This window comes from Prosopis cineraria, unplaced genomic scaffold, assembly GCF_029017545.1.
Source record: "Prosopis cineraria cultivar Desert tree isolate PC_DT_omini unplaced genomic scaffold, ASM2901754v1 PC4, whole genome shotgun sequence".
Taxonomy (NCBI): domain Eukaryota; kingdom Viridiplantae; phylum Streptophyta; class Magnoliopsida; order Fabales; family Fabaceae; genus Prosopis; species Prosopis cineraria.
Genome location: NW_026555335.1, coordinates 9,413,715 through 9,437,234, shown reverse-complemented (window position 1 = coordinate 9,437,234; position 23,520 = coordinate 9,413,715). Strand labels below are relative to the sequence as shown.

The 23,520-nt window shown below is 33.4% G+C and overlaps 4 protein-coding genes and 1 non-coding gene across 5 annotated transcripts; 2 read left to right on the top strand and 3 right to left on the bottom strand.

Moving 5' to 3' along the window:
- Positions 1 to 5,258: 5,258 nt before the first annotated feature.
- On the bottom strand, positions 5,259 to 6,107 carry LOC129310032 (uncharacterized). Its single transcript, XM_054951851.1, has 2 exons — positions 5,915 to 6,107; positions 5,259 to 5,798 (listed from the first exon to the last, which is right to left on the bottom strand). The coding sequence occupies exons 1-2, from the start codon at positions 6,028 to 6,030 to the stop codon at positions 5,540 to 5,542; spliced, it is 375 nt and encodes a 124-aa protein (XP_054807826.1). The 5' UTR covers positions 6,031 to 6,107; the 3' UTR covers positions 5,259 to 5,539.
- A 3,730-nt stretch (positions 6,108 to 9,837) lies between these two features.
- Positions 9,838 to 13,595, top strand: LOC129308171 (uncharacterized). Its single transcript, XM_054949213.1, has 8 exons — positions 9,838 to 10,242; positions 10,441 to 10,613; positions 11,761 to 11,854; positions 12,126 to 12,237; positions 12,342 to 12,430; positions 12,792 to 12,877; positions 13,048 to 13,112; positions 13,256 to 13,595. Exons 1-8 carry the CDS (start codon positions 9,934 to 9,936, stop codon positions 13,360 to 13,362), a joined length of 1,035 nt encoding a protein of 344 aa, XP_054805188.1. The 5' UTR covers positions 9,838 to 9,933; the 3' UTR covers positions 13,363 to 13,595.
- Positions 13,596 to 13,888: 293 nt separating this feature from the next.
- Positions 13,889 to 14,083, bottom strand: LOC129310232 (U2 spliceosomal RNA). Its single transcript, XR_008593069.1, has one exon. It is a non-coding gene; the product is annotated as a U2 spliceosomal RNA (small nuclear RNA).
- An 807-nt stretch (positions 14,084 to 14,890) lies between these two features.
- On the top strand, positions 14,891 to 16,933 carry LOC129309206 (divinyl chlorophyllide a 8-vinyl-reductase, chloroplastic). Its single transcript, XM_054950640.1, has one exon. It carries the CDS (start codon positions 15,253 to 15,255, stop codon positions 16,519 to 16,521), a length of 1,269 nt encoding a protein of 422 aa, XP_054806615.1. The 5' UTR covers positions 14,891 to 15,252; the 3' UTR covers positions 16,522 to 16,933.
- Positions 16,934 to 17,220: 287 nt separating this feature from the next.
- Positions 17,221 to 18,754, bottom strand: LOC129309207 (CASP-like protein 1D2). The gene is made up of 3 exons (XM_054950641.1): positions 18,512 to 18,754; positions 17,970 to 18,096; positions 17,221 to 17,694 (listed from the first exon to the last, which is right to left on the bottom strand). Exons 1-3 carry the CDS (start codon positions 18,709 to 18,711, stop codon positions 17,470 to 17,472), a joined length of 552 nt encoding a protein of 183 aa, XP_054806616.1. The 5' UTR covers positions 18,712 to 18,754; the 3' UTR covers positions 17,221 to 17,469.
- Positions 18,755 to 23,520: the final 4,766 nt, after the last annotated feature.

The window sequence follows — 23,520 nt, the reverse complement described above, 5'->3', positions numbered from 1 at the left end:
GAAATTAGTTTAGAAGTTGATTTTTAGATTATTAATGTTTATTGATAATTAAAAGAGGAGTTAAAAATTTTACTTAATAGTATTAACTATAGATTTGTATTAAGATTGAGATTAGAAATTATGTTATATTTTTAATTCTATTATTAGAATTATTTTATTAGTTTAAAAAATTGAAACTAATATTTATAAATAATATGTTATTTGTAGATTGTATTACTGGTGAAGATTGTGGTGAGAGAGAAATTTTAAGGAATAATTTATTGAAAAAGCCACAAGGTAACCATGCTTTTAATTTGTGATTAGTGTTACTTCATGTTAATTGGGTGATTATTGAGAAAATTATGAATTTTGTAATATTGTATAATTGTGCAATATTATTATGAATTTATTTAATTATTGTGGGAGGTGTTGGGAGACTTGCTATTATTGTTGTATTTATGTGCCACGTGGTACGCCCCTATTGGAGCTCAATAGGTGGCTTGTAAGGGCTCGGGCTAATCTACCTTTGGCCGGGTAATTTAGCACCGAGTGAGGGCTACGGCTCGAGGTTAATGGAGGGATATAAGGATGGTTGTTTGTGTTTATTATAATATTTCTTATATTTGTTGGAATTATATTATTTTTAATTCTCACTTAGTAAGCACACACTTAACTGTTTGTATACACTATCATAAATTGGCTTTGGTTACTGGGACTTTTGAGTCTCATTATGTGGTTAACAATTTTCAGGAGAAGAGCCACGAGTGACACGTGGAGGAGTCCCAGAGGCTTAGTGGTATAGATCTACTGTCTCTTTTGAGTATTTAATTTATGATTTATAATGTGTTATATTGCCAATATTAGGGCTTTTTGTTTATTGTCAATTATATGAATATATAAATGTAATCATGCTTTTCAAACTATTTCTATTTGTGGTACAATTTGGATAACTGTAATTTTAATATTTGGTTTACTTTGGATTGGTTAAAATGGCATGATTATAAGGCCAAATAACTGACTTGTGTTGAAAATTGACTAAATTGCTTATTTTACTTGTTGGGAGTATAAGGATGGACAAATGTGATTTAGTTTACCTGTTGGGAGTATAAGGATGGACAAATGTGATTTAGCCTAATGGCATGTGGGAGGTAAAAATTTATTTGAAATGTTATAGTGTGTGAGTTGAAGCCAATTATAAAATATTTTATATCGAAATTATTGATATAAAAATATGTTGGGTGGCTGTAACCCAACTATGGTTGAGTTAAATTATTTAAAAAAAAAAATTTGGTGTGTTACAACTATTAAGTATATGTTTCTCATTCCTAGACTTGAGGATATGCTTGATCTAATTTCAAGTTCTAGTTAGTTTTTCAAAATTAATCTTTTTAGTGGATACCATCAAGTTATGATTAGGCCAGGCTGAAGATTGCATTTAAGACATAAGATGGGTTGTATGAATGGCTCGTCATGCCTTTTGGTCTAACCAATGCCCCTAGTACATTTGTGAGGGTTATGACCTACATCTTTCAACCTTAGTTGGGCCAATTTTTAGTTGTTTGCTTTGATGATATTTTGATCTTTAGCAAGTCCAAGGATGAGTACTTATCTTATCTCTGTCAAGTATTCCTTACCCTTAGGAAAGAAAAGTTTTATGTCAATTTTTCTAAGTGCTTTTTTCTACATAAGCAAGTTGTTTTCTTAGGGTTCATTATTTCTGAAAAAAGATTAGCTGCCGATCCTGAAAAAGTCAAGGCTATCCATGAGTGGCTTGAACCTAAATCTCTTCAAGAAATGCGTAGTTTTCATGGCTTAGCATATTTTTATGGATGCTTTATTAAGGATTTTAGTACTTTCATGAGCCCTATGACCGATTGCCTTAAGAAGGATAAATTCCATTGGATCCCTATCGCATCACGAGCCTTTATGAACATTAAAGATAAATTATCTAAAGCCCTTATTCTAGCCTTCTCTAATTTCTTCAAGTGCTTTGAAGTGGCTTATGATGCTTCTGGAGAAGGAATTGGAGGTGTCCTTAGTCAAGATGGTTATCCTGTAGCTTTCTTTAGTGAAAAACTTAATGAAGCTAAGTAGAAGTATTCCATGTATGACAAGGAATTTTATGACATAGTTAGATCCTTTGAGTATTGGAAATACTATCTTCTCCCTTAATAATTTGTTGTGTATTCTAACCATCAAACTCTTAAATTCATAAAATCTCAACGCCATTTAAATCCCACACATGCTAAATGGGTTAAATTCCTTCAAGAGTTTACTCTTGTTGTTAAGCACCATGTAGGAATTGAGAATAAAGTTACGGATGCTCTAAGTCATAAGATTAACCTTTTGCACACTATGAGTGTCAGTGTTGTGAGCTTTGAGAGGCTAAAGGATGACTACACCTCATGCCCTGACTTTAAAGTCATTTATCAAGAAATTGGTAATGGAACTTGTCATAAGCACACATTTTTCCTTATTAAGGATGACCTCCTCTTTCGTGATACTAAGTTGTGTATTTCTTAAATATCTATGAGAGACTTCATCATTTGAGAACTCTATGAGGGAGGATTAGCCAGCCACTTTGGCAAAGAAAAAAACTATTGCTTTAGTTGAGGATATATTTTATTGGCCTTCTCTTAGACCTGACATTGTTCAAATTTTGTCACAGTATTGTACTTATCACACTTTCAAGGCTAGGAAACAAAATATTGGTTGGTACACTCCTTTACCTATCCCTGATGCACCCTAGAAGGATCTTAGCATTGACTTTGTCCTAGGATTACCTCGTACTGGTCGACAATATGACTCTGTTCTAGTTGTCATAGATAGGTTTTCAAAGATGGCACACTTCATACCTTACAGTAAAACTACTGATGCTTCCCACTTAGCCAAGCTCTTCTTTAAAAAATTTGTACGCTTGCATGGATCACCTACTTCCATTGTCTCTGATAGAGATGTCAAATTTGTTAGCTAATTTTGGAACACACTTTAAAAACTCTTTGGAACTCAATTAAAATTCTCTTATGCCTTCCATCCCCAAACTGATAACCAAACTGAAGTGATTAATTACAGTTTATATAACTTACTTCAAAGTCTAGTCGGAGATAAGCTAGGGAATTGAGATTTAATCTTACCTATAGCTGAGTTTGCATATAATAGTTAAGTCAATCAATCCACACAAAAAAGGCCCTTTTGAAATAGTCTAAGCCTTAAACAACCTATTGACCTGGTACCCCTTCCTGTGACAGCCCGTACTTTTGAATTTGTAGAATCCCTAACACAATGCCTTCATGAATTACATACTGAAATTAAGCACAAGCTAACACTTAGTAATAATCAATATAAATTATCAGTTGATGCTTATCATTGAGCTCAAAATTTTAATGAATGTGACTATGTTATGGCTCATATCCGCCTTGTGCGTTATCCTAAAAATTCTTTGAAAAAGTTGTGTGCTCAAGCCTCTGGGCCATTTCGCATCCTCAAGAAATTTGGTTATTTACTTGAATTACCTCCTAATATGTTTATTAGTCTAGTTTTTAATGTTGAGAATCTTGTTTCTTATCAAGGTACTTTTGAGCCTCCCTCATTGTTTAATGATTCTATAGGTACATAGCCTCACGATGCTCCAATCCCTTTATTGCCAAATGTTCCACCAGCTAGGGACAAGATTGATGTTATTGTGAATGAACAAATTGTATTAACCACTAATAGTCTTGTTCACTGCTACCTTGTTCCTTGAAAAGACTTCTCAACTCAAGTGTTACTTGGATTGCTGAAGAGGAGTTTCGTTAGATTGATCCCACCTTGCTCGAGTCTTTTCAACTCCATACCTCTCTAGAAGAGAGTTCTTTTGAGCCGGGGGAAAATAATAGAAAGAAAATTAAAAAGAAATAAGTGAAGATATTATAAGGATATTGCAAATTTAAAAATTGAAGATATTTTGCTCTCATATTAATTATGCATATTTTATTTTAATTTAAATTATTGTTATCTTTTTATTTATTGTTATCTTTTTATTTAATTTTAGAATTTTTAGGATTTTCATGCATTTATTTTCAAGGTTGGATTGAGGCTTATAAATACATCTCAACTCATCTAATTTGTATTTACATTTAATTGAATAAGAATTACTGCTTTCTTGCCTTTCCTTTGAGTTTTCTTTTCTCTCTATTTTCTCTATTGATCTTTTTATCTCTTTTCGATATTCTCTCCCCCTTCTCCTTCCCCGTTCTACATCAATGCCATTAACAAAAACATTAATTTAAAAAAAATACACAGTTTATAATTTTAAAAATATTACTTTTCGTGGATTGAAAATATAAATAATATTTTTAATAATTTAAAAAAACTTTTTACTTGTTTATCAAACTTCAACCACACACACAGCCGATATATCTACTTTGATTAATTACTTCAAGAAGTTTATATATTTGAAAGACTACATTCAATATTAATCATTCTTTTCGCATCACCTGACAAAATTTTGTTCAACACGCTTGAAGGAATCTCTATTTTTGAAACATGATGCAGTATGTGGACGACTTCAGATTTTTCTCACAAGTCACTGGACTCAACTATTAACATGTGATTATGCCTGTTCTCGTGAATTCTCTTGGTTTTCATGCGTTGCTACTTTCATCGGGCCCAAAAAAAAAAATAATGAGTAGGATTGAACACCTAACGTAAAGTTTTGATGAACTACGTATTTGACTTTGTTTTAGAGTAAGCTTCAACTTTTAAATTTAAAGCGTGTAAACTCTTGCATATTGTACAAAATTTTAAAAATAAGTCACATTATCCACTGATTCTAAATGTTAATATGTTTTTTTTTTTTCTCTCAATGTAGATTTGACATTAGAGAAAAATCAAGCGAGTTGTATTGGACTGTGTTCTTGCACTTTTTTTGTCATCATCTAGAATTGGGTTTCAATGGGCCCATATACAGATGGAAAGAGCCCAAGAGGCAGCAATAGCATGAAGAGGAATGATAATTTTTCACGAAGAGTGATGTCTTTATCCCCATCTTTGTGTATTACGCAGATTGTGATGGGGAAAAAAAAAACAAATTCACGGAAAAAAAAAATAGAGGACCCACAATTAATAATGCTGACATCGTGAGAACAAATTCTTTTCAGAAATTATAAAAATAATTTATAAATCTCATAAACATGTTTTAAATTCAATATACAACTCATTGATAAAGGTATTTAGCATCAAGAAAATTAAATGTTCTGAATTTTAATGCTTTTTTCTTTTTTGGGCCACAACAAAATACGTTTCCGATGCTAATTAACAGCATATTATTCAAACTAGAGTAGTAATGCAATGTCCCTCACAGTCACATTCACAAAACGCTTTCAACACTTGCTGCCGCTTTGTTGTTAATTAACCACACAGCACCAGTCCCTTCCTCGCTAATCAAATTCGAGACTTAAATTCGTACACAAGTCCTAAATGTGAAGGATATGCAGAACAAATGCAAACCCCTTCACAGGAGCGCGCAAACACACACACCCCTAATTGACCCAAGAAATTCTCAACCAGATGTATTCACCGGTTAATAGGGAGGGGGTCCTCCGGGAGGGCCGGGCGGACCGCCTGGCGGTCCCCCAGGAGGCCCAGGAGGGCCCCACGGACCAGGACCCGGTGGCGGTGGTGGCGGAGCATAGAAAGGCACAGGTGGAGGAGGAGCTGGAACCGGAGCTGGTGGTGCCGGTGCCGGTGCCGGAGGTGGAGCAGGGCCAGGCGCAGGTGGTGGTGGAGGAGGAGGATTGAAACAATCTTGTATCAACCAACAGCAACATACAACATATAAACTGCCAAAACGCATAGTGTAAAAATTAAAGCGAGCAGATAATCATTCGAACGGCATTAAGATTAGAAGTATGAAGAAAACAGAGAATGTGATGGAAGTAGTAATAAAGAAACTCACCAGGAAGAAACAGCAGAGCAGAGTCCGTCGAAGAAGCCGCCAAGCGGTCCGAAGAAGGGGCCAGGAGGGCCGGGCGGTCCAGGCCCAGGACCTCCAGGAGGAGCCGGTGGTCTCATTTAGGATCTAATTCCAATGGAAGATGACAATTGCAAATTAAAATAAAAGGGGCAAGGACGTTGAACAAGAAGAGGAGGAAGACCGGGTTTGATATATATGGAGGTATCCAAAGTTTGGTTTGAGGACACGTGTCGGTTGTTACTTGTTACCAGGTTCGGTAACTAACTGTCAACTGCTGCTCTCCCATCTACCCTTCTCGCTTGTTGGCTTCCCAGTGTGGAACTGCGATAAGTTTAGCTGTGTCAGCAAAGTCAGTCAGAAAGAGAGTGTTATATAGGAAGTGAGAACAAGAATTGTAAACCGTGTTTGAAATTGTTTATTGAAAAATAATAAGAATGAAAATAGATTTTATATATATATATATAAAAATAAACCATACAGTAGAATGGTAGTTTAAGTGTCGGGGGAAACAAGTATTCAGTTTTCACTTTTCAGATGCTGAAGCTCAACGACCAACGAAATGGAGGGATAATCATTTGACCCAACCAACAACCCACGTACGCCTTATGAACGGAAGGTAGAAGAGCGTAACAATAGTGGAAAGAGTAAATCAGTGTTTTAAAATTTATACCGAACATTAAATCAAAAAGAGCAACGGGTTACGATTTTTATGGTCTAATCAGTTAGACCGACAGTTGAATCAGTAACATAAAAATTACATAAAAAATAAAATTTATATGCACAATTATATAAATAAAATATTAATTTGTTAATGGTGTTTGAGATTTCGACACCAAAAACTAAGTGTTTGAATCGTTGGAGCTAGAGACAGAAGCATGTTAGTACAAGCTTGTGATCTCAAAGAAAAATGCTAGAACTAGAGGCATGCCGTCATGTCATGACTCACAAGCTTTCGATCTCAATGCCAAAGGTTAGATCTTTAGAGTTGGAGGCAGATGTTAGAAAAAAAAGTTAGAGATTGAGTTTGGGCCATAAAGGAGAGATTATATATTAGAGAAGAAAAGAGAGAATTAGTGATTAGAGAAGAGAAATTGTGAATTTAAGCAACTCAGCCTAAATTTTTTTTAATTTTTTTTGCTTTGAACTGGGTTGACCCAGGTTCGGTTTTCGGGTCAAAGCCAGTTCTCTTAAAACCGGCCGATTTAATTTGGGTCAACCTGGGTCAAATGTTAGATTGGTTTAATTGGTTGAACCAAATTATTTTATTCAGTGGGTGACGATCAAATTGATTGGACTGTTCGATCCAATTCGATTTTAATAACATTGGAGTAAACAAAGGTCGAACTTAAATTCTATAGCGTGCAGCCATGATGACAACAACAATAATAACCATCATCATTTAAAAAGTGCAAACCTAACTTCTATCGCCAAGTTTAATATTTACTCTCCAAATGCTTTTGCTCTTTATTTAATTGTTTGACTTCATTTTGACCGAGCACATATATACATCCTAAAAAAATTAAAACTCCAAGTGCATGTTCTTCGTAGATATATATATAGTATTGTCTTAATTGCTGACTAAATCATTCGAGATATAGTTTCTGCAAATAAAACTAATAGAAGCTAAGTGTCATTAACACCCAAAAAAAAAAAAAAGAGTGTTGAGTGTATAATCTTTAATTAGCTCTATAAAAAGATACAATGTTGCCAATTAAAAGTGATATTCAAGAAGTAGTTATCGAATAGGGGTTTCAATGAATAATATATCAAAACATTGATGGGATTGGATTAGTAAAAGAAATTAATCCCTCAACGTAAAGAAAAAACATTTGAGTCTTGTGAGGAGATATGTTCATATTTGATCACCAACAATATGTATCAAATAAAATCACTTTCAATAAAAAAATACCTATGAACAAGAAAAAAAATCTAAATATAATTAGTTGTTAATTTAGCATTTGTTCTTTACAAATTGAATGTTGTGTTTGAATAATAAAAACTAAGTGTGCCAAAGGCACAGAATCTTAAAGATGAATATAGAATCTTTGGACTCCATTGCTTAAGTTCACTTGAACGTGAAAATGTAAATAAATTGGTGAAAATGGTGTTTTTTTATTAATGAAGAACAAAGTATAAAGTTATAGCAATTACAATTTATAAATTAAAAATAAATTGAAGTCTAATTGTGGAACACAAGGTAAATGAAAGTAAACTGTTCTAATGCAAATGGTGTGTATTTCACCTATTCTTGTTCCTTTTTATAATCGCACATCTAAGATTGTTGCCCCCAGAAAATCCAAAACTTGTTGGCAAAATATTTGTGATCACTCAACGCAGCCCAGCAAGATTCGTGGCATGTCAAATAATGATATCATACTCACCTAGTGGCCTTCAATATCTAGTCATTAATTCCAAGTCTTAAGAGTAATGTTGAAACTTGTCTTCATTTAAGTATTGAGCCTATTGTTTTATTTTTACTTTCTTTTCTTAATTTTAGACTAACGTTTTATTTTAAGCCCAAACAGTATTATGATGACATTGTGTAATTCATAAAACTAACCTCATTTAATGAAGAAAAGGTATATGCAAACCATTTGTCTTAAAATAATATATGCGCAAATAGCATTATAGAACTACATAGATTATATTTGAGAAAATCATAATCTTTGCATCCAGCTCTAGATAAAAGATAAAATACCCATATTTAGTTAATTATTTTTTTAAGGACGGGAAGCATACAGTCAAAAAGGCTAAATAATAGGAAAAATATTTCAGTTTTGGAAGCTTTATAAATATAAAAATTAAGTTGGACTCATACTATTCTATAGAATATAATGCTTCTTTCCAACTCTACTCAACCAGTAAGATGAAAAATCACTTGAAAAGGTTACCCTGAGACCCTTCTGGCGGACAAGTTCGCTCAGTGACTCAGCAACGGATAAGCACAAGCATCCACTAAAGCTAGGTGCAAATGATATTTACACCTAATTTAAAACAAAAATATAATCTTTAATTTTTTTAATTATCAATCTAATTCTTAAAATTTAATTCAAAATAACTAAATTCTGATAATTTGCAAAGATATAAAATTATAAGGAATAAATTATTTCAAGTCAAAAAAGTGTAAGAATTAACTTTTTCTAAGTCAAAAAATAATTATGAAGATTGAATTGTCTTGGATGTAAAATCATGGACAAAGTTGATAATTAAAATAATGTTCAGGGACATAAAATTATATTTTTTCTCATTAAAAAATTGAAACCATTTGATGAATTTAAATCTTCCATGAAAACTAAATTATTTATTCAAAAATAAAATAATAAAGCCGTTTGGTTTCTATTTTTCCAAAAATGGATTTTTGTTACTAAAAACAAAAAAAAGTTTAAAAACTTGTTTGGATAAGTGTTTTGAATTTAATTATTTTTATAATTATTCTCATTTTCGGTTTTTTTTAAAAAATAGAAATATATTAAATTTTTTATTTTTAAAATACATTATATTTGATTATTGAAAAATATAGTTACCTTAATTGATGATTATCATGAGTCATAACTATGAACTACCAATCACCATCACTATTGGCCAATATTTTAATTTTAAAACTGTTTCCAAATTAATGCAACTTAAAAGATTTATTTTTTTAAAAAAATAATTTTGAAAATAATTTTATAAAAAATAAAAACAGAAACTAAACAGGTCCAAAGGCATTTCTTTTCTTTTCTTTTCTTTTTTTTGTTCCTTCTTCTTCTTTTTTTTTCGTGCCTGTAAAAGTAAAACCCAAGCCTTCGACTCGGATGATTGACTGGGCCAAGAAAAAGCTGAAGAAGCCCAATCTCAAAACGGAAACAAGCCGCGCAAGCTACCTACAGATTATGTGACTGGTGATGCAAACGAATGTGACTAGCAAGTTATCAGATGTGAAAAGTTTGGGTATTTCTGTAACCGTCCAAGAGTGATGAGGAAGTACGACTCTCTCTGTTGGAGCCCAATTAATCCTTTTCATGGCAGCCATTGTCCATTTCACTACCATCCATTTCCCAAAGCTCCTCTTCTTCAATCCTGTTGGATTCTTCAGTTCCAAGTCTCAAAGATTGTTCTCAGTTTCACACCCAAGCACTTCCAATTTGGGAATCAGGCTCAGGTCAACGCCTTCATCTTCTTCATCTTTCATGGCCACTCAATTTCAGGTTTCCGAAGGTGCACCCGGTGAAGAATTGGAGCATTCCACTTCTCGCACAATCGGAGAACATGATCTTCTCATTGTGGGTCCCGGGGTTCTTGGTCGTTTGGTAGCTGAGAAATGGCGGGAGGTACTGTATTCTATTCTTTGTCTCTATTTTTGCCTTGTGCTTCGTGAAGGGATTTCCACGTGACATCGGTAACTTAATGATCAATTTAGTGGTAGAGCTTGGAATCGGAATATTGTAGGAATTTTCCTACCTATATACATGTGCATAGCGCTCTACCCACGTTTTTCGGCATTACTATTATATTTTATTTTGAAGCAGGGACATCCAGGCTGTCAAATTTTTGGACAAACAGTGACCACTAATCATCACGACGAGTTGATTAAATTGGGCATTAATCCGTCTTTGAAGTGGACGGAGGCCACGCACAAATTTCCTTATGTCATTTTCTGTGCTCCACCTTACCAGTCCTCAGACTACCCTGGTGATCTCAAGTGAGCATCAAAGTTGATCCTTTGACTATTTTTTAGAGAAGTTATGTTTGATAACATGTTTATCTTTGTGTCCTTCGTCATTGGTAATCTTGTAATCAGTCATATTCAGCTACTGAGTACTTCTGTATCAGTTTATCATAATGCATGTAAGTATATAACATAAGCGTATTGATTATTGATATGAACCGAGGATATTAATCTTCACATTGTGATGGTGAGACTGTCTTATTGGATAACTGGAATAATATTCTTTTTGGCACAAATATTCCACAAGGAACAACAATATGTGGAAATTGCAGGAAATTCTGTTGAATTCAAATCAATTTTGGCATCTAATTTTTTCTTTTGTGATCCTCAATATTTGTCTAAACCTCTGAGAAATTCGTCATGGGATATTACAGTGCTAATTCTTCTAGGCTTCTTGATTAACACCCCCAAGCTCATATCCAAGAGTTATGCTACAACTAGTGAGCGAGAAATTTCCTTTTTTAAATTGTTCTAGTGTATTATTTTAGGGCTGGTTTGAGTATCAAAAGTATATAGAAAGCTCTTGCATTGATAAAAGATGTATATGTAAATATTGTATCCATGCTGTATGTCAAAAAGTTTTCATAATAAAAATTTCTCATCTGCGCATATGCATGGGATTATTTAAGAGTTTTATATCACTTTTTCTTTTAAAAAAACGCAATATAAAAATTTAGTTTCCATGCATGATAATAATGAATAATAATAGATAAAACGATATTGTAGAAATTCACTCTAGAGAGAAGATTTTTTGGAACGGTATATCCATTTTTATTATGTTTATGATATTATATGGCATGTACCTATTGTGGGGGATAGAGTTGTTTGCTATCCGTTTGTTTACATTTTCATCTTCTTCAGAATTTTGACCTGGGCCGCTGGGCCTCAATTATGATATCTATGATTTGAATGCTCTGCTCTTGATTGATTGTATTGTTTTCTTGTAGTGATATCAGAGTTGTTGACCAAACAAACCTGAGTGGTTTAATGCCACTTCCTTTGATCAGCTTCATTTTTAGCTGCCAGAAAAGAAAAACATTGAGATGTAGTTGGAAAAAAAGGAAAACTCGCTTTGTTGAGTATTGTGCTTATGTGATGTTTTGGATTTGCGACCTATCAGGCAAGCTGCATTAAGCTGGAATGGTGAAGGTTCTTTCCTGTTTACATCAAGTTCTGCTCCATACAATTGTTATGATAATGGAGAATGCAACGAGGTAACTTTCACTGGCAAAATATCTCATTGAGTGCACACTTCTGTTTTCAAACTTGAACTGCAAATTTTTGAATACCTAATTTTTACATTGCAGGATCTTGTTTAGATCTATTATGAAATGGTTAAACTTTTCACGCAAAATATCACATTAAGCATGCATTCCATATTCTTCAAATCTATGAACGTTGTCTAGGTTCTAGTTTCCAAATTTTTTATGGGCATACATAGGCGAGAGTTTATCAACTCATCAGATTTGATATCCTTCTTTCCAGGATACTCCAGTTGTGCCAATTGGTAGAAGCCCTAGGACTGATGTCCTTCTAAAAGCTGAAAACGTGGTATTGGAGTTTGGCGGTTCTGTTCTGAGACTTTCAGCACTTTATATATCCTTTTCATGGTTAATTTTATAAACATCATAAGAGTTCTTTGATTCAGGTGGTTTTTGCAATTATTTTCACATCTCATATCAACCTTGACATTTATAAACAAAGATGACAGAGGTGCACATGCTTATTGGTTAGAGAAGGGGATTGTTGATGCCCGTCCTGATCACATCCTGAATTTTATTCACTATGAGGTCAGAATGTCAACGCATCTCCAGTTATATACTGTAATTATGTAAACTGTGATAGAAATGGTAGTAATTTTATGTATGTGTGTGTGGTGTGTATTTTAAAAATAATAATAGCTATTTTACAATATCGAGATATCGAATTGTATGTTCTGTGGCTTTATCAAAAGAGGATTCAGGTTTCTCGCTTATTTATTTTCACTTTCATGTCACTTGCAAATTGTGTTTCATGCTAATTTCTATACCGTGAGACATTCTTTACTATAGATAGTTTGCCTATCACATTCCATTCTCTGATCTACTTCTAATCATATATTTATGGTCATTGTGATAAGTTAAGCTAATTAGGTGATACTTTTCTAACCAGGATGCAGCTTCCCTCTCAATTGCAATCTTGAAGAAGAAATTCAAAGGAAGAATTTTCTTGGGTTGCGATAATCATCCTTTGTCCAGGTCACATTCTTCTTGAATTAAATTATTATTATACCTTTCAGATTTTTTTTTTTCAAAATTTCTTTTGCTGCTTTTTGGTTTTATTTACTGTTGCCACCAAATCAGATTTTTTTTTTCTTGAGGAGGAAAAACCCTTAAAGATAACAGTCACCCCAACTACACTTGTGCAGGCAAGAAGTGATGGATCTGGTCAATCAAAGTGGAAAATTTGGAAAAAAGTTTGAGAAATTTACTAGTAAGTACAGCTCTGGTCTCTCTCTCTCTCTCTCTCTCTGCGCTTGGTATGCAGTATGGGAAAGGATCCGGATCACTGCTTAATTATGTTAGCATAATTTTCTGAATATCAAAACGTAACTTGTCTGTATCTTGTCTTTATAGGCTCCGATGGCCCCCTTGGTAAGAGATTGAACAACTCCAAAACACGCCAAGAAATAGGCTGGGAGCCAAAGTACTCCAGTTTTGCTTATTTTCTTGAGACCCTATGATCAACTCCTAAGCATATCGTTGATGCTGAAATCAAGACTAATCTCGGCTATGGCTTTCCATGGATGTGGTTTGTATGTATGCACAAATTGCTTGTTCTTTCGACATTTTCTCCATACTTGTACTGTACAGAAAGGATCATCATTCATCATTGGTTGACCTATAAACGGGAAATGACTATCTGTATGTCATTCTTATTATTCCTATACCAGTAATACACGATCAGTTTTGTACCTCTTTGTTTTGCTTGCTATTTGTTAGGAACAAGAGTCCCATATTGGAAGTATGGGATTCTTTTTTTTTTTTTTTGAACGAAATGGAAGTATGGGATTCTGATGTGGGATTTTTCGGGGTAAACTCGGTCCCTCGGTCCCTCCAATCTCAAGTGCTAAGTTTGGGGGGGCATGTCTTTATTCGGCTAACTAGGCCCAAAATTTTAGGGGCAATCGTGGGCAATCTTGAAGGGATTTCAAGGGATTTTATCTGCAAGGATCAAAGTAAGGCTTTTATAACTAGAATTTGGGGGGGAGGGGGGGTGCCAGGCCCATGTAGGAGTGCAAGACATGGGCGACTCGCGTAGGCTCTGGTAGCAAGCTATCAGGGCGGCCTACCCCCTGGAAAAATTAATTTAATATCATGTGAGCCAATGACCCACATATCAGATATTAAACTGATAAGAACAGATACTACACTTGATCTTAGCCAAAAGGCCGAGAAAGGTATGACCATAGAAATTGCGTAGCTTGCATTTTTTTATCCCATCCAATTGTCCTGGTGCGTGGAAGTCTTTCTGATGTGGGACTTGAAAACTTGCCTAACAGATATTGTACTTATTTTTTCATTGGCATAGAACTCATTTGTTCATTGTTATTTGACTTTGTAAGGGCGAACTTACCTTCAAGAATTACTTATAATTAACGTAAACTTGTTTATTAGATGGATGAGCACAAATAGTTTGAAATATCATTTATTGTATTTAAATTGAATTGAATTAATAAGAACAGATTTCGTATCATCTATATATATATTGAGTAGGGACACATCCTAAAAGTCGAACTATTGGTCAATTGGTGTAATGGAAGAAAGAGATTTTATTTGTGTCCATATTTTTTACAATATACATTATATGCTTTTTTATAATATTTTATGTACATGCCATTACTGTATTTTTTAATAAATAAATTTTATTATTTTTTATCTTTAAATATAAAATTAAAATAATTGAACGAAAAGAATGTGTGTGTATATAATTTAATATAGTAATAATAATATAACTTATTCTTATCAAGAATATTGAGATCCGAGAATGAAAGAGAAGTCACACACTAGACAAAGCCTGATTGTTGAGCTTTGACACTTATTCATCTCCCTTATTTCTCTTTTCTTTAAAAGAGATAAAATAGAGAGAACTTCAAATCAGGTATAACATATATATCCCTTCATCTAGATGAGGGGAAAAATAGAAAGAAAGAAAAATTAAGAGAAAAACTTATTAAAAATAATAAAAAATTATTATTTTTATAATTGGGAGATTGTACAAATGTAAGAAAATTTTGATTTTGATTTTGATTTTTTATGCATAAGTTTTTTTTTTTTTTTTGGGACAAGATAAAAGAATAAATATGAACTAAAGAATCAAATATTAAAAAAGCGGGGCTTCCAGATCAAGAAGTCCCATCCAATTGTATTCATGGTCTCATTATCCACCAGTCATATGGATTCTTCTCTCGTCCGCATTACTATGTTAACGACGATGGGAAACCTGTGTTCCTCGTTATCCACCTCTCATTCCCCTGATTTTACCTTCTCATTCTAACAGTGAGGACTCCTCCACTTCCACCAAAATCAACCTCCCTACCTGCTCTTTCTGCATATCGTATTCGACGTAGAAAATGTCCTTGTGCTTTTCTTCCAATCTACTCACACTTCATTCCCCCAAGCATCAGAGGTTCTCGATAAGTTTGTCTTCTGAATCCTCTCAGTTCGTCAAGTTCTTTCGGGTAAGTTCAGTTCCTTATGCTTTACCCTCCTTCCGACGAGAATTATACGAACCGCTTAAAGTTAGCAGAGAAAGACTGAAACTTTTAGCATCTCTAACTCCATCTGAAGCTGTAGAAACCGCCCCATCTGTATTTAGAAACAAAGCCCCAAAAGACATCAAGGTCTTGGTTGTGGGTTCCACTGGGTACATTGGGAAATTCGTGGTTAAAGAGTTGGTAAGCAGAGGCTTTAATGTCATGGCCATTGCTAGAGAGAAAAGTGGAATTAGGGGCAGAAATGACAAAGAAACGACCTTGGCTGAGTTGAAAGGAGCTAATGTGTGCTTCTCAGATGTGGCCAATTTGGATGTTTTGGAGAAATCTTTGGACAATTTAGGGGTTTCAGTTGATGTCGTAGTATCATGCCTTGCTAGTCGAACTGGCGGGGTAAAGGATTCATGGAAGATTGATTATGAGGCAACAAAGAATAGCCTACTCGCTGGTAAGAAATTTGGGGCAAGTCATTTTGTATTGCTTTCAGCAATTTGTGTGCAGAAGCCCCTTCTTGAATTTCAGCGAGCAAAGCTGAAATTTGAGGCCGAGCTGATGAAGGAAGCTGACCAGAATGATGGGTTTACTTATAGTATAGTAAGGCCTACTGCCTTCTTCAAAAGCTTGGGTGGTCAGGTTGAGTTGGTGAAAGATGGGAAGCCTTATGTTATGTTTGGAGATGGAAAGATGTGTGCTTGTAAACCAATAAGTGAACCAGATTTGGCTTCTTTTATTGCGGACTGTGTGCTGAGTGAGGACAAAATCAACAAGATATTACCAATTGGAGGACCAGGTAAGGCATTGACACCATTGGAACAAGGGGAGATTCTGTTTCAACTGTTGGGTAAGGAGCCTAAGTTCTTGAAGGTTCCTATAGGAATAATGGATTTTGCTATTGGGGTTCTTGATTTTCTGGTTAAAATCTTTCCTTCACTGGAAGATGCTGTTGAGTTTGGGAAAATTGGAAGGTATTATGCAGCTGAAAGCATGTTAGTTTTAGATCCTGAGACTGGAGAATATAGTGCTGAGAAGACGCCTAGCTATGGGAATGATACATTGGAAGAATTCTTTGGCAGGGTACTGAGGGAAGGGATGGCTGGCCAGGAATTAGGTGAGCAGACAATATTTTGAGACTATTATGAGCTCTATGGCTCTAATGAAGCAACCAATTTTGTATCTGTTTAAATGTTTGTATTCAACCAAACATTGCCGTAATTTTTGCAAGTTTCAAGCAATGGTTGTTGAGAGGAAGCTCAAGTCTCTGAAAGTAATTTATTGTTTCTTCAATAAAGTAACAATGCCATTGCCCTGTCCATATATAGCTATTATAACCTGTAGTTACATTGAATGTCCTGAGGTCAAGTTCTTGTTCTGGCAATTGGTATGGATCTTCATACAAATATAATGTTCAGATTCCCAAGTATACTGCTTCATGAATTGCCATGTAATCATGTGTTGTTCATATTGTCAGAAGTTAATGTAATCCATGAGAGTCAGCTGCAACAAAATTGAATTTGGTGAACTCACAATTAGTTTTGCTTTATATGCATCCTGTTACTTATAATTTAGAGCATCTTCTTTCATGTCATATTTAAGCTCTATCTTTCAATTTGAGATTGCCAAACTGATTGTCAATTGTACCTATAACTGAACAGTGGGTATTACCTTCTCCAATAAGGACAAAGGTCTGGATTCTGTAGACACATTTACTGCGTTTTCGGTTTTATCTGGAAACTACTAAAATCATGATTTTCATGATTTCTAACGGAAAACCAAACATGTACTTAGTAACATCCTTGCTATAATCATAATGGTTCAGGCAATTGCATGTTCCAGATTAAATGAAATCACAGTTATTTTTGTGGGGAAGAATAGTTACAAATCATTTACGACATAGAATAATGATAAATACAACCAGGTTCCCTTAAAGATACTGTCATATACAGATAACCAGCACATCTGAAACAATACATACAGTAACAGAAGTTCTTGACACATGGAGATGCAACAAGTTTGTGAACGGTGTCACCCTGGAACTGAGAGCATATATAATAAGCTGAATTAATGATTATTTAGATACTACTTGGGGACACGGCTGTGAAGATTGTAAGCTGAAAGCCAAATAAGCAAGACAGTGACGATGCTTCCAAACAAAGCCACTGCAAGAGAACCAGCAATGTGTCTGCAGAACTTGTCGTAGACATTGCAAATCTTAGTCCAACTAACATGACGGTTTCCCTTTAAACCTACGTATGCCACGCCTCCAGCTGTTCCTGTTGCTGATGCTATGATCCCCAGTATCAGCTGCAGAGTGCCAAGGAAAACTGTCATCTTCTAAAACATAGATGCTGATATGGATAGATAGTAGATACAGACATGACATAATTGAACATGACAGACTATGTGTCTGCAATTTGAAGTGTCACTTTGTGTTTTTGATACTATGATGAGTGTGATACTCTGGTATCAAGGCTTCCCTGGTCAGCTTGATTTGTTAAATTGAGCGTCGAAATTAACCGGTAATAAGAAGACAGTTAGGTAGGTGAATATGAAAAGAAAGCCAGTAAAGGGCTAATTACCGCGTCCCAGAATATAAAGTAGAGAAGGAACTTCAATTTGAGATCTGGCTTCTGGAGGACAGAAATTGATGCTAGAAATGTAATGATGCTGTAGAGGCCGGAAACAGAGAATGCAACCAGAAAATATCTGCATACAAAATTATATTGTATGTCAAATTGCAAGTAACTCTAATAGAACTTGAACTGAAAAAATCTTGTGTGTCCCTAGAAGACTTAGGACCATTGTATAAAATAAGTGGAATAGTTATTTAGCTTAAATTTACAAATTACACTTAAGAAGCATAAAAATTTTAAGTTCAAACATGCACATCAAAAGATTATAAAAATTAAGAAAAACTTCTACCAACAGGAGTGGTAAGCTTATTATTTGGATCAGTTCCATCATCATTATTACTGCTTCTTGGTTAATAATGAGATACTTGAAATCATATTGTCATATAGCATATCACTAAAAACATTAGGACAATTTTCTGGCAAGAACAGACAAATATAGCATGGATTGGGGTAATTCTGCAAAGCGACGACTAACTAATCTTACTTACATCAAAGCTGGTGAGTTCTTGAAGTTGGCTTCCCGTTCCATAGGCCCCATCATCTCTGTTTGGTCACCGGTGGCTATGACCACAACTGCCACCACTGATGCCGCAAACAACAGAAATCTCAGGATAACATCGAACGTAAAGTAATCCCCGCTGGCCGGAGCAGAGCTATATGCAGATTCAGGCTTGTCTGTAGAAGCCATGGTGCTCTTCAAGGTAGCGAGTGAGCTAAATTGAAGCAATGATATGTGCTTATATAAAGAGAAGTTTTTTGCAGGTAAGGAAGCCAAATGAAACAAAAAGGGATAAAGATAAATGAGTTGGAGTTTCCAGCACGCTACTCTGAGCTGGTTTGAACAATCCCTGCATGTTGTTGTCAGCTCAAGAAGTAATCATTTGTTTATAGAATATACTTGATATGCAAGGCTCATAAGGTTGGCGCAAAAAGATATTACATGTCAGCTCAAGAACTCGGATATTCAAATCTTTGATTCTGATTTTGGTTTATTATGAAAAGGATTGCAAGTTTTCTTCTGTGATTACAAGTTTTCCTGTGTAATTTTTTATTTGGTACTCGAAAACTTGGCCATTGATTGATGGATGATTCCAAACTGTGTCTATGTCACGGGACAATATAATGAGCCAGCCTCTCAAGTTATTGACATTTGAAACATAGATATGAACCTGGTGGGGAAAAAACATAGATGTGAACGGATTCGAACGATTCAATTTCAGTTCGGGTGGATATTAAAAATAAAATACAAAGTCGCCCGAGTGTTCTCCTGGATATAGTTCTCATATTGATATGTGTGAATGCACTTTTTTTTTTTTAATTAGAGTTAACCAATTCGTGGGTCTTTGGATGGAATTAACTAGCTACCTACTGGATGTTAGATTTCAATGATTTTATCATCAAAACTAAAAGCACGATATTATTTATTAGATGTTTACCTGATTTTGATCCAACTCAATTTTAGAAAAAAAATAAAAAAACCCTGAAATCCATTCATGCTCAACTCAACTTGGCCTAGACTGGCATAATCTTTTGGACGTACACACGAGTCTAGTTTGAACTTGGTCTAATTATAGTATAATTTTTACAAAATATGGGTTTGGAATTCATATCTAAATGGGACGAGTAGTATAATATATACAGTACTATATAAATATGTCGAATACAGCAATTGATATATATCGCTTTATGGTCCTCATATATATATATATATATATATATATATATATATATATATATATATATTATTAAGTTTAACTATATATGGTATTAACTTTTTACATACAATTCCTCTTCAAAGTGACTGCAGACCTCAAGATTCTTATTCAAATTGAGAATCATCAGGGTCTACGACATGAAGATTGTCCTCTTCATCTAAAAGTCGATAGCATTAGACTGGAGACGAACGGATTCATTTTTGCTTGAGTGTGGTGAGTGCGGTGGACTTCTAAGAGTTATTGCTAGTGATTGAGTTTTAGTTTTAGTAAGAAGTTGAATCATGTACTTGCTGACATTATTGAAATTTATGACATTTTTTATGAGTTAAAATCATGCTGAAAAAAAGGGTTTAAAGCTATGGAGATTTTTGTGATAGTCCGTTCACTATTTTGACCATCACACAGGATAACAATAGTTATCATTCCTTTTGTGATGTTATTCAAACTATGAGAAAACTTTTATATAGGAATTGAACTGTTAACTTTCATTTTTTGTATAGAGACAAGAACAGAATTATCAATAATCTAGCTAGTTAGCTCATTGTATTCCTTGAAATTTTAATTTATTTCAGAAACCTCGTCATTAGGTTTGTTTTTGTTTCCTTGAGGGGTCTTTTGTGTTTTCTCTTTGTTTGTTATTACTTTTTAGTTTGTATCTGTTTACATTATTATGAATGAAGTTTCCTAGTTATATTAAAAAAAAAAAAACTTTTTACCCACACTTATCCACTTACATTTGACATTTTAACACAATCTAATTTTTTTAAAAAATTTTTATCCCTATCATGTCCCTTCCCCAAGAGAGAGAGAGACACGTGCATACATGTATATTAATCATGTTAATATTAAATTTAAATTAAGACTTCTTCTAAAAGAAAGAGGCAACATTGTCATTAGAACAATTGACCGTTGGCAACAAAGTTTAACTTTTTCTAAAGTGATATCATGTAGATATTTGACGTTGAATAGGCTTTTTAAATTTTTTACATAAATTATAAAAAATCTCAAATTATTTTCATATAAGTTGTTATAATATTTAATAATCAATAAGGTATATCAATAATATGCGCGCGCGTGCATAGTAAATCTTACTATCTAGGAGTCTAAGGACTTGAAACTTTTTCATATTACTTATCATCTTTTTCTTGGTTGCTAGATCAGATCAATGGTCCAGATCACGTAAGGAAAAATATATGAAACGAAGGTTGTAAGAAAAATATATGTCTACTTTAATCTTAAGAAACTAATATTATATCCCTGTAAAAAAAAATTAATCGATTTTTTTCTTATCAGTAATGAGTTCGGTCAAAAAGCAGATATTGAAGTGTAAGATTTGCATAAATTCAATTTAATCGGGTTATTCATACTTAATCGAACCCAAAACTAAAATAATAACCAGTAAAAATCACAATTAAGTTGAGCAAATGAGATTTAATAAAATTATGTGTGTGTAATTTTTTTTTAATTATTACATTACTGTTTTGATCACCGGTCCAACCAATTAAACTATAAAAATTGAAACTCACTAACCTTTATCATTTAGCATTCAATCGGACTTTTAAAACATTGATACTATGAGAACGTATTTTTATTTCAACTTTTGTAGGCACATACGTGCGTGGATGTGTGTGGATAAGACAAACATATTGCGTGTAGCAGCTATACATTCTAGAAGGTTCAATGTTTTCTTTATTTTGTTGTTAGGGTTAGGGGCTACATATAGAAGGATTTAGCTACCTCATTTGCTGGATCAAATAATTCCGACAGTACTTCTCAATCAATTTTTTTTTAACACCTTTACTTTAATTTTTATTCATTTAAAAAAAATCATGATATGATCCCACTTGTTTGAATCAACAAGGCACCATTAAACAATAGTAACATGTACGCAATATCTGTTTTTTTTTTGCATGAGTTGAAATTAATTAATACAAATGATAATTAATCAACATATACAGGTGTAAAAGAACTTATAATGAAGTTAATCCTGTTTATTCTGCGTTTGACCAATCTACAAACCCAAAAAAAAAAAAAATTGGATATTTCAAATCGCTTGTTCTTTAGGTACTAAAAAAATCATTTGGTGATATTTTATTTTATTTTTCCTTAGCCAATAATTTGATCTTTATTGGGTCAATTCCTCAACCTCTACACACTTCTTTTATTTATTTGCTTGCAAACAATTATTCAATACGTGCTTATCTAAACGCAAACGCTGAACCGTTCACATTAGATATAGTAATGCTAATCGCCGTTTGGTACTGAGGAATTGTTTTTTTGTTCTTAAAAAACTTAAATCTATGAATTTAAAAGTCATACATCATAAGGTTATACTTTACCATGATGCACTCAGTGTTCCGCTGCGTCGGTCGTTGAGTCTATCCAAGAAATCCAATTCAAATCTGATGGAAGTGGACTTTAGCATACCAAATATCGTTTCACTTTCACTTGTTTGATCTCAACTCTCAAGTATCAAACGGGTGTAATATTTAATATAGAATTATCTTTCTAGTTTCTAACCATGTGATTTGATGTTTATTTTTCTTTTTTTTATTTTTTTTAAGTTGTATTAGGTTGAAAATTTGATATATAAGAAGAAAAATTGTCGCTAGGAGAATTTTACATCTAAATGCTTTGGTCCCATTTAGTCTGGTATAATTAGAATTATACTGTAATATAATTTTCAAAAAAACAGTTGATGCTATCAAAAGAAAAGGTTGAGAAGCTTCATGACGAGTTAATTCATTTGTGGATCAATATAGAACAATCTGGTAGATTATTGGCGTATTTACAAACGTCATAGGCGTAGGGATTCACCATCCAACAGTTTTATCTTGACGTGTATCTGATATATATATGTTGAAGCAATTCAAGTTGAATTTTTATTAAAGTGAATTAATGGTTTTTTTTTCATTTTTAATTTCTCTTTATTAAGTGGCTTGTCGAACAATCATTTGTTGGATAAATAGCATATAACATAACCACTTGCGTATTGATGAAGATTGAAGACATGCAAGAAAGTTGACAATGGATCAGTATTTTGTTTTTATATTTTCTTTGGTTTAAAGATTCTCGTTAATTGCATCGCAAGAAAAAATGGGAAAAAACAGTTCTCTTGAAGGAAGATTCACAATATCTTCTGTCAAATTTTCATTATTGATTTTTTTTGGTAAAATTTTGAAAGAATTATATTAAAATCCCATATAAAAAAATTAATCATTACAAGATTCATTAACAATTAAACTAAATTATATTAACAACACAGCTAATTGTTAATATAATTCAGTTTAATCGTTAATGGACTTTACAATAATTAATTTTCTTGTGTGGATCTTAATTGTAATTCTCCCTAAAATTTTTTTATTATTAATTTAGATATACTTTGAGCATGACTTTCTATAAATTAATGTTTATAGTCAAAGCATAATTAACTCATACAATGTGAATTTTGAATTTTTGCTGGATGCCCAAAAAACTCCAGATTATATTTCACTGCAATAAGATTTTGTTTTTGTTTTTGGTGAAACACCATAATATCATTCGCAAGCAATGAATATTAATCTATCTCAGATTACTAATTGTAAATGGGAAAACTCCTAAAAATATTTTATATATATTAAAGTTCGGTGAGTGATTTAAATAAAAGAAAAACTTCCAACACAACAAGAATTTGGATAAGCATCGCAGTAAAATAAGTGTGTTTATGTATTTTATTTTTATTAATATATTGATGGGAAGTTTAAATAGGTTTGCTTTGCACATTTCATCTTTTAATGTTTTAT

Bases quoted from the DNA above. Each gene is read 5' to 3' on its own strand.
- LOC129308171 (XM_054949213.1), top strand. From the start codon at position 9,934: ATGGCAGCCATTGTCCATTTCACTACCATCCATTTCCCAAAGCTCCTC. The intron at 10,243-10,440 runs GTACTGTATTCT...ATTTTGAAGCAG, and splicing joins TAGCTGAGAAATGGCGGGAG to GGACATCCAGGCTGTCAAAT. The intron at 12,431-12,791 runs GTCAGAATGTCA...TTTTCTAACCAG, and splicing joins TGAATTTTATTCACTATGAG to GATGCAGCTTCCCTCTCAAT.
- LOC129309207 (XM_054950641.1), bottom strand. From the start codon at position 18,711: ATGGCTTCTACAGACAAGCCTGAATCTGCATATAGCTCTGCTCCGGCC. The intron at 18,097-18,511 runs GTAAGTAAGATT...TTTTGTATGCAG, and splicing joins AAGAACTCACCAGCTTTGAT to ATATTTTCTGGTTGCATTCT. The intron at 17,695-17,969 runs GTAATTAGCCCT...GGCACTCTGCAG, and splicing joins ACTTTATATTCTGGGACGCG to CTGATACTGGGGATCATAGC.
- LOC129310032 (XM_054951851.1), bottom strand. From the start codon at position 6,030: ATGAGACCACCGGCTCCTCCTGGAGGTCCTGGGCCTGGACCGCCCGGC. The intron at 5,799-5,914 runs GTGAGTTTCTTT...GCGTTTTGGCAG, and splicing joins TGCTCTGCTGTTTCTTCCTG to TTTATATGTTGTATGTTGCT.
- LOC129309206 (XM_054950640.1), top strand. From the start codon at position 15,253: ATGTCCTTGTGCTTTTCTTCCAATCTACTCACACTTCATTCCCCCAAG.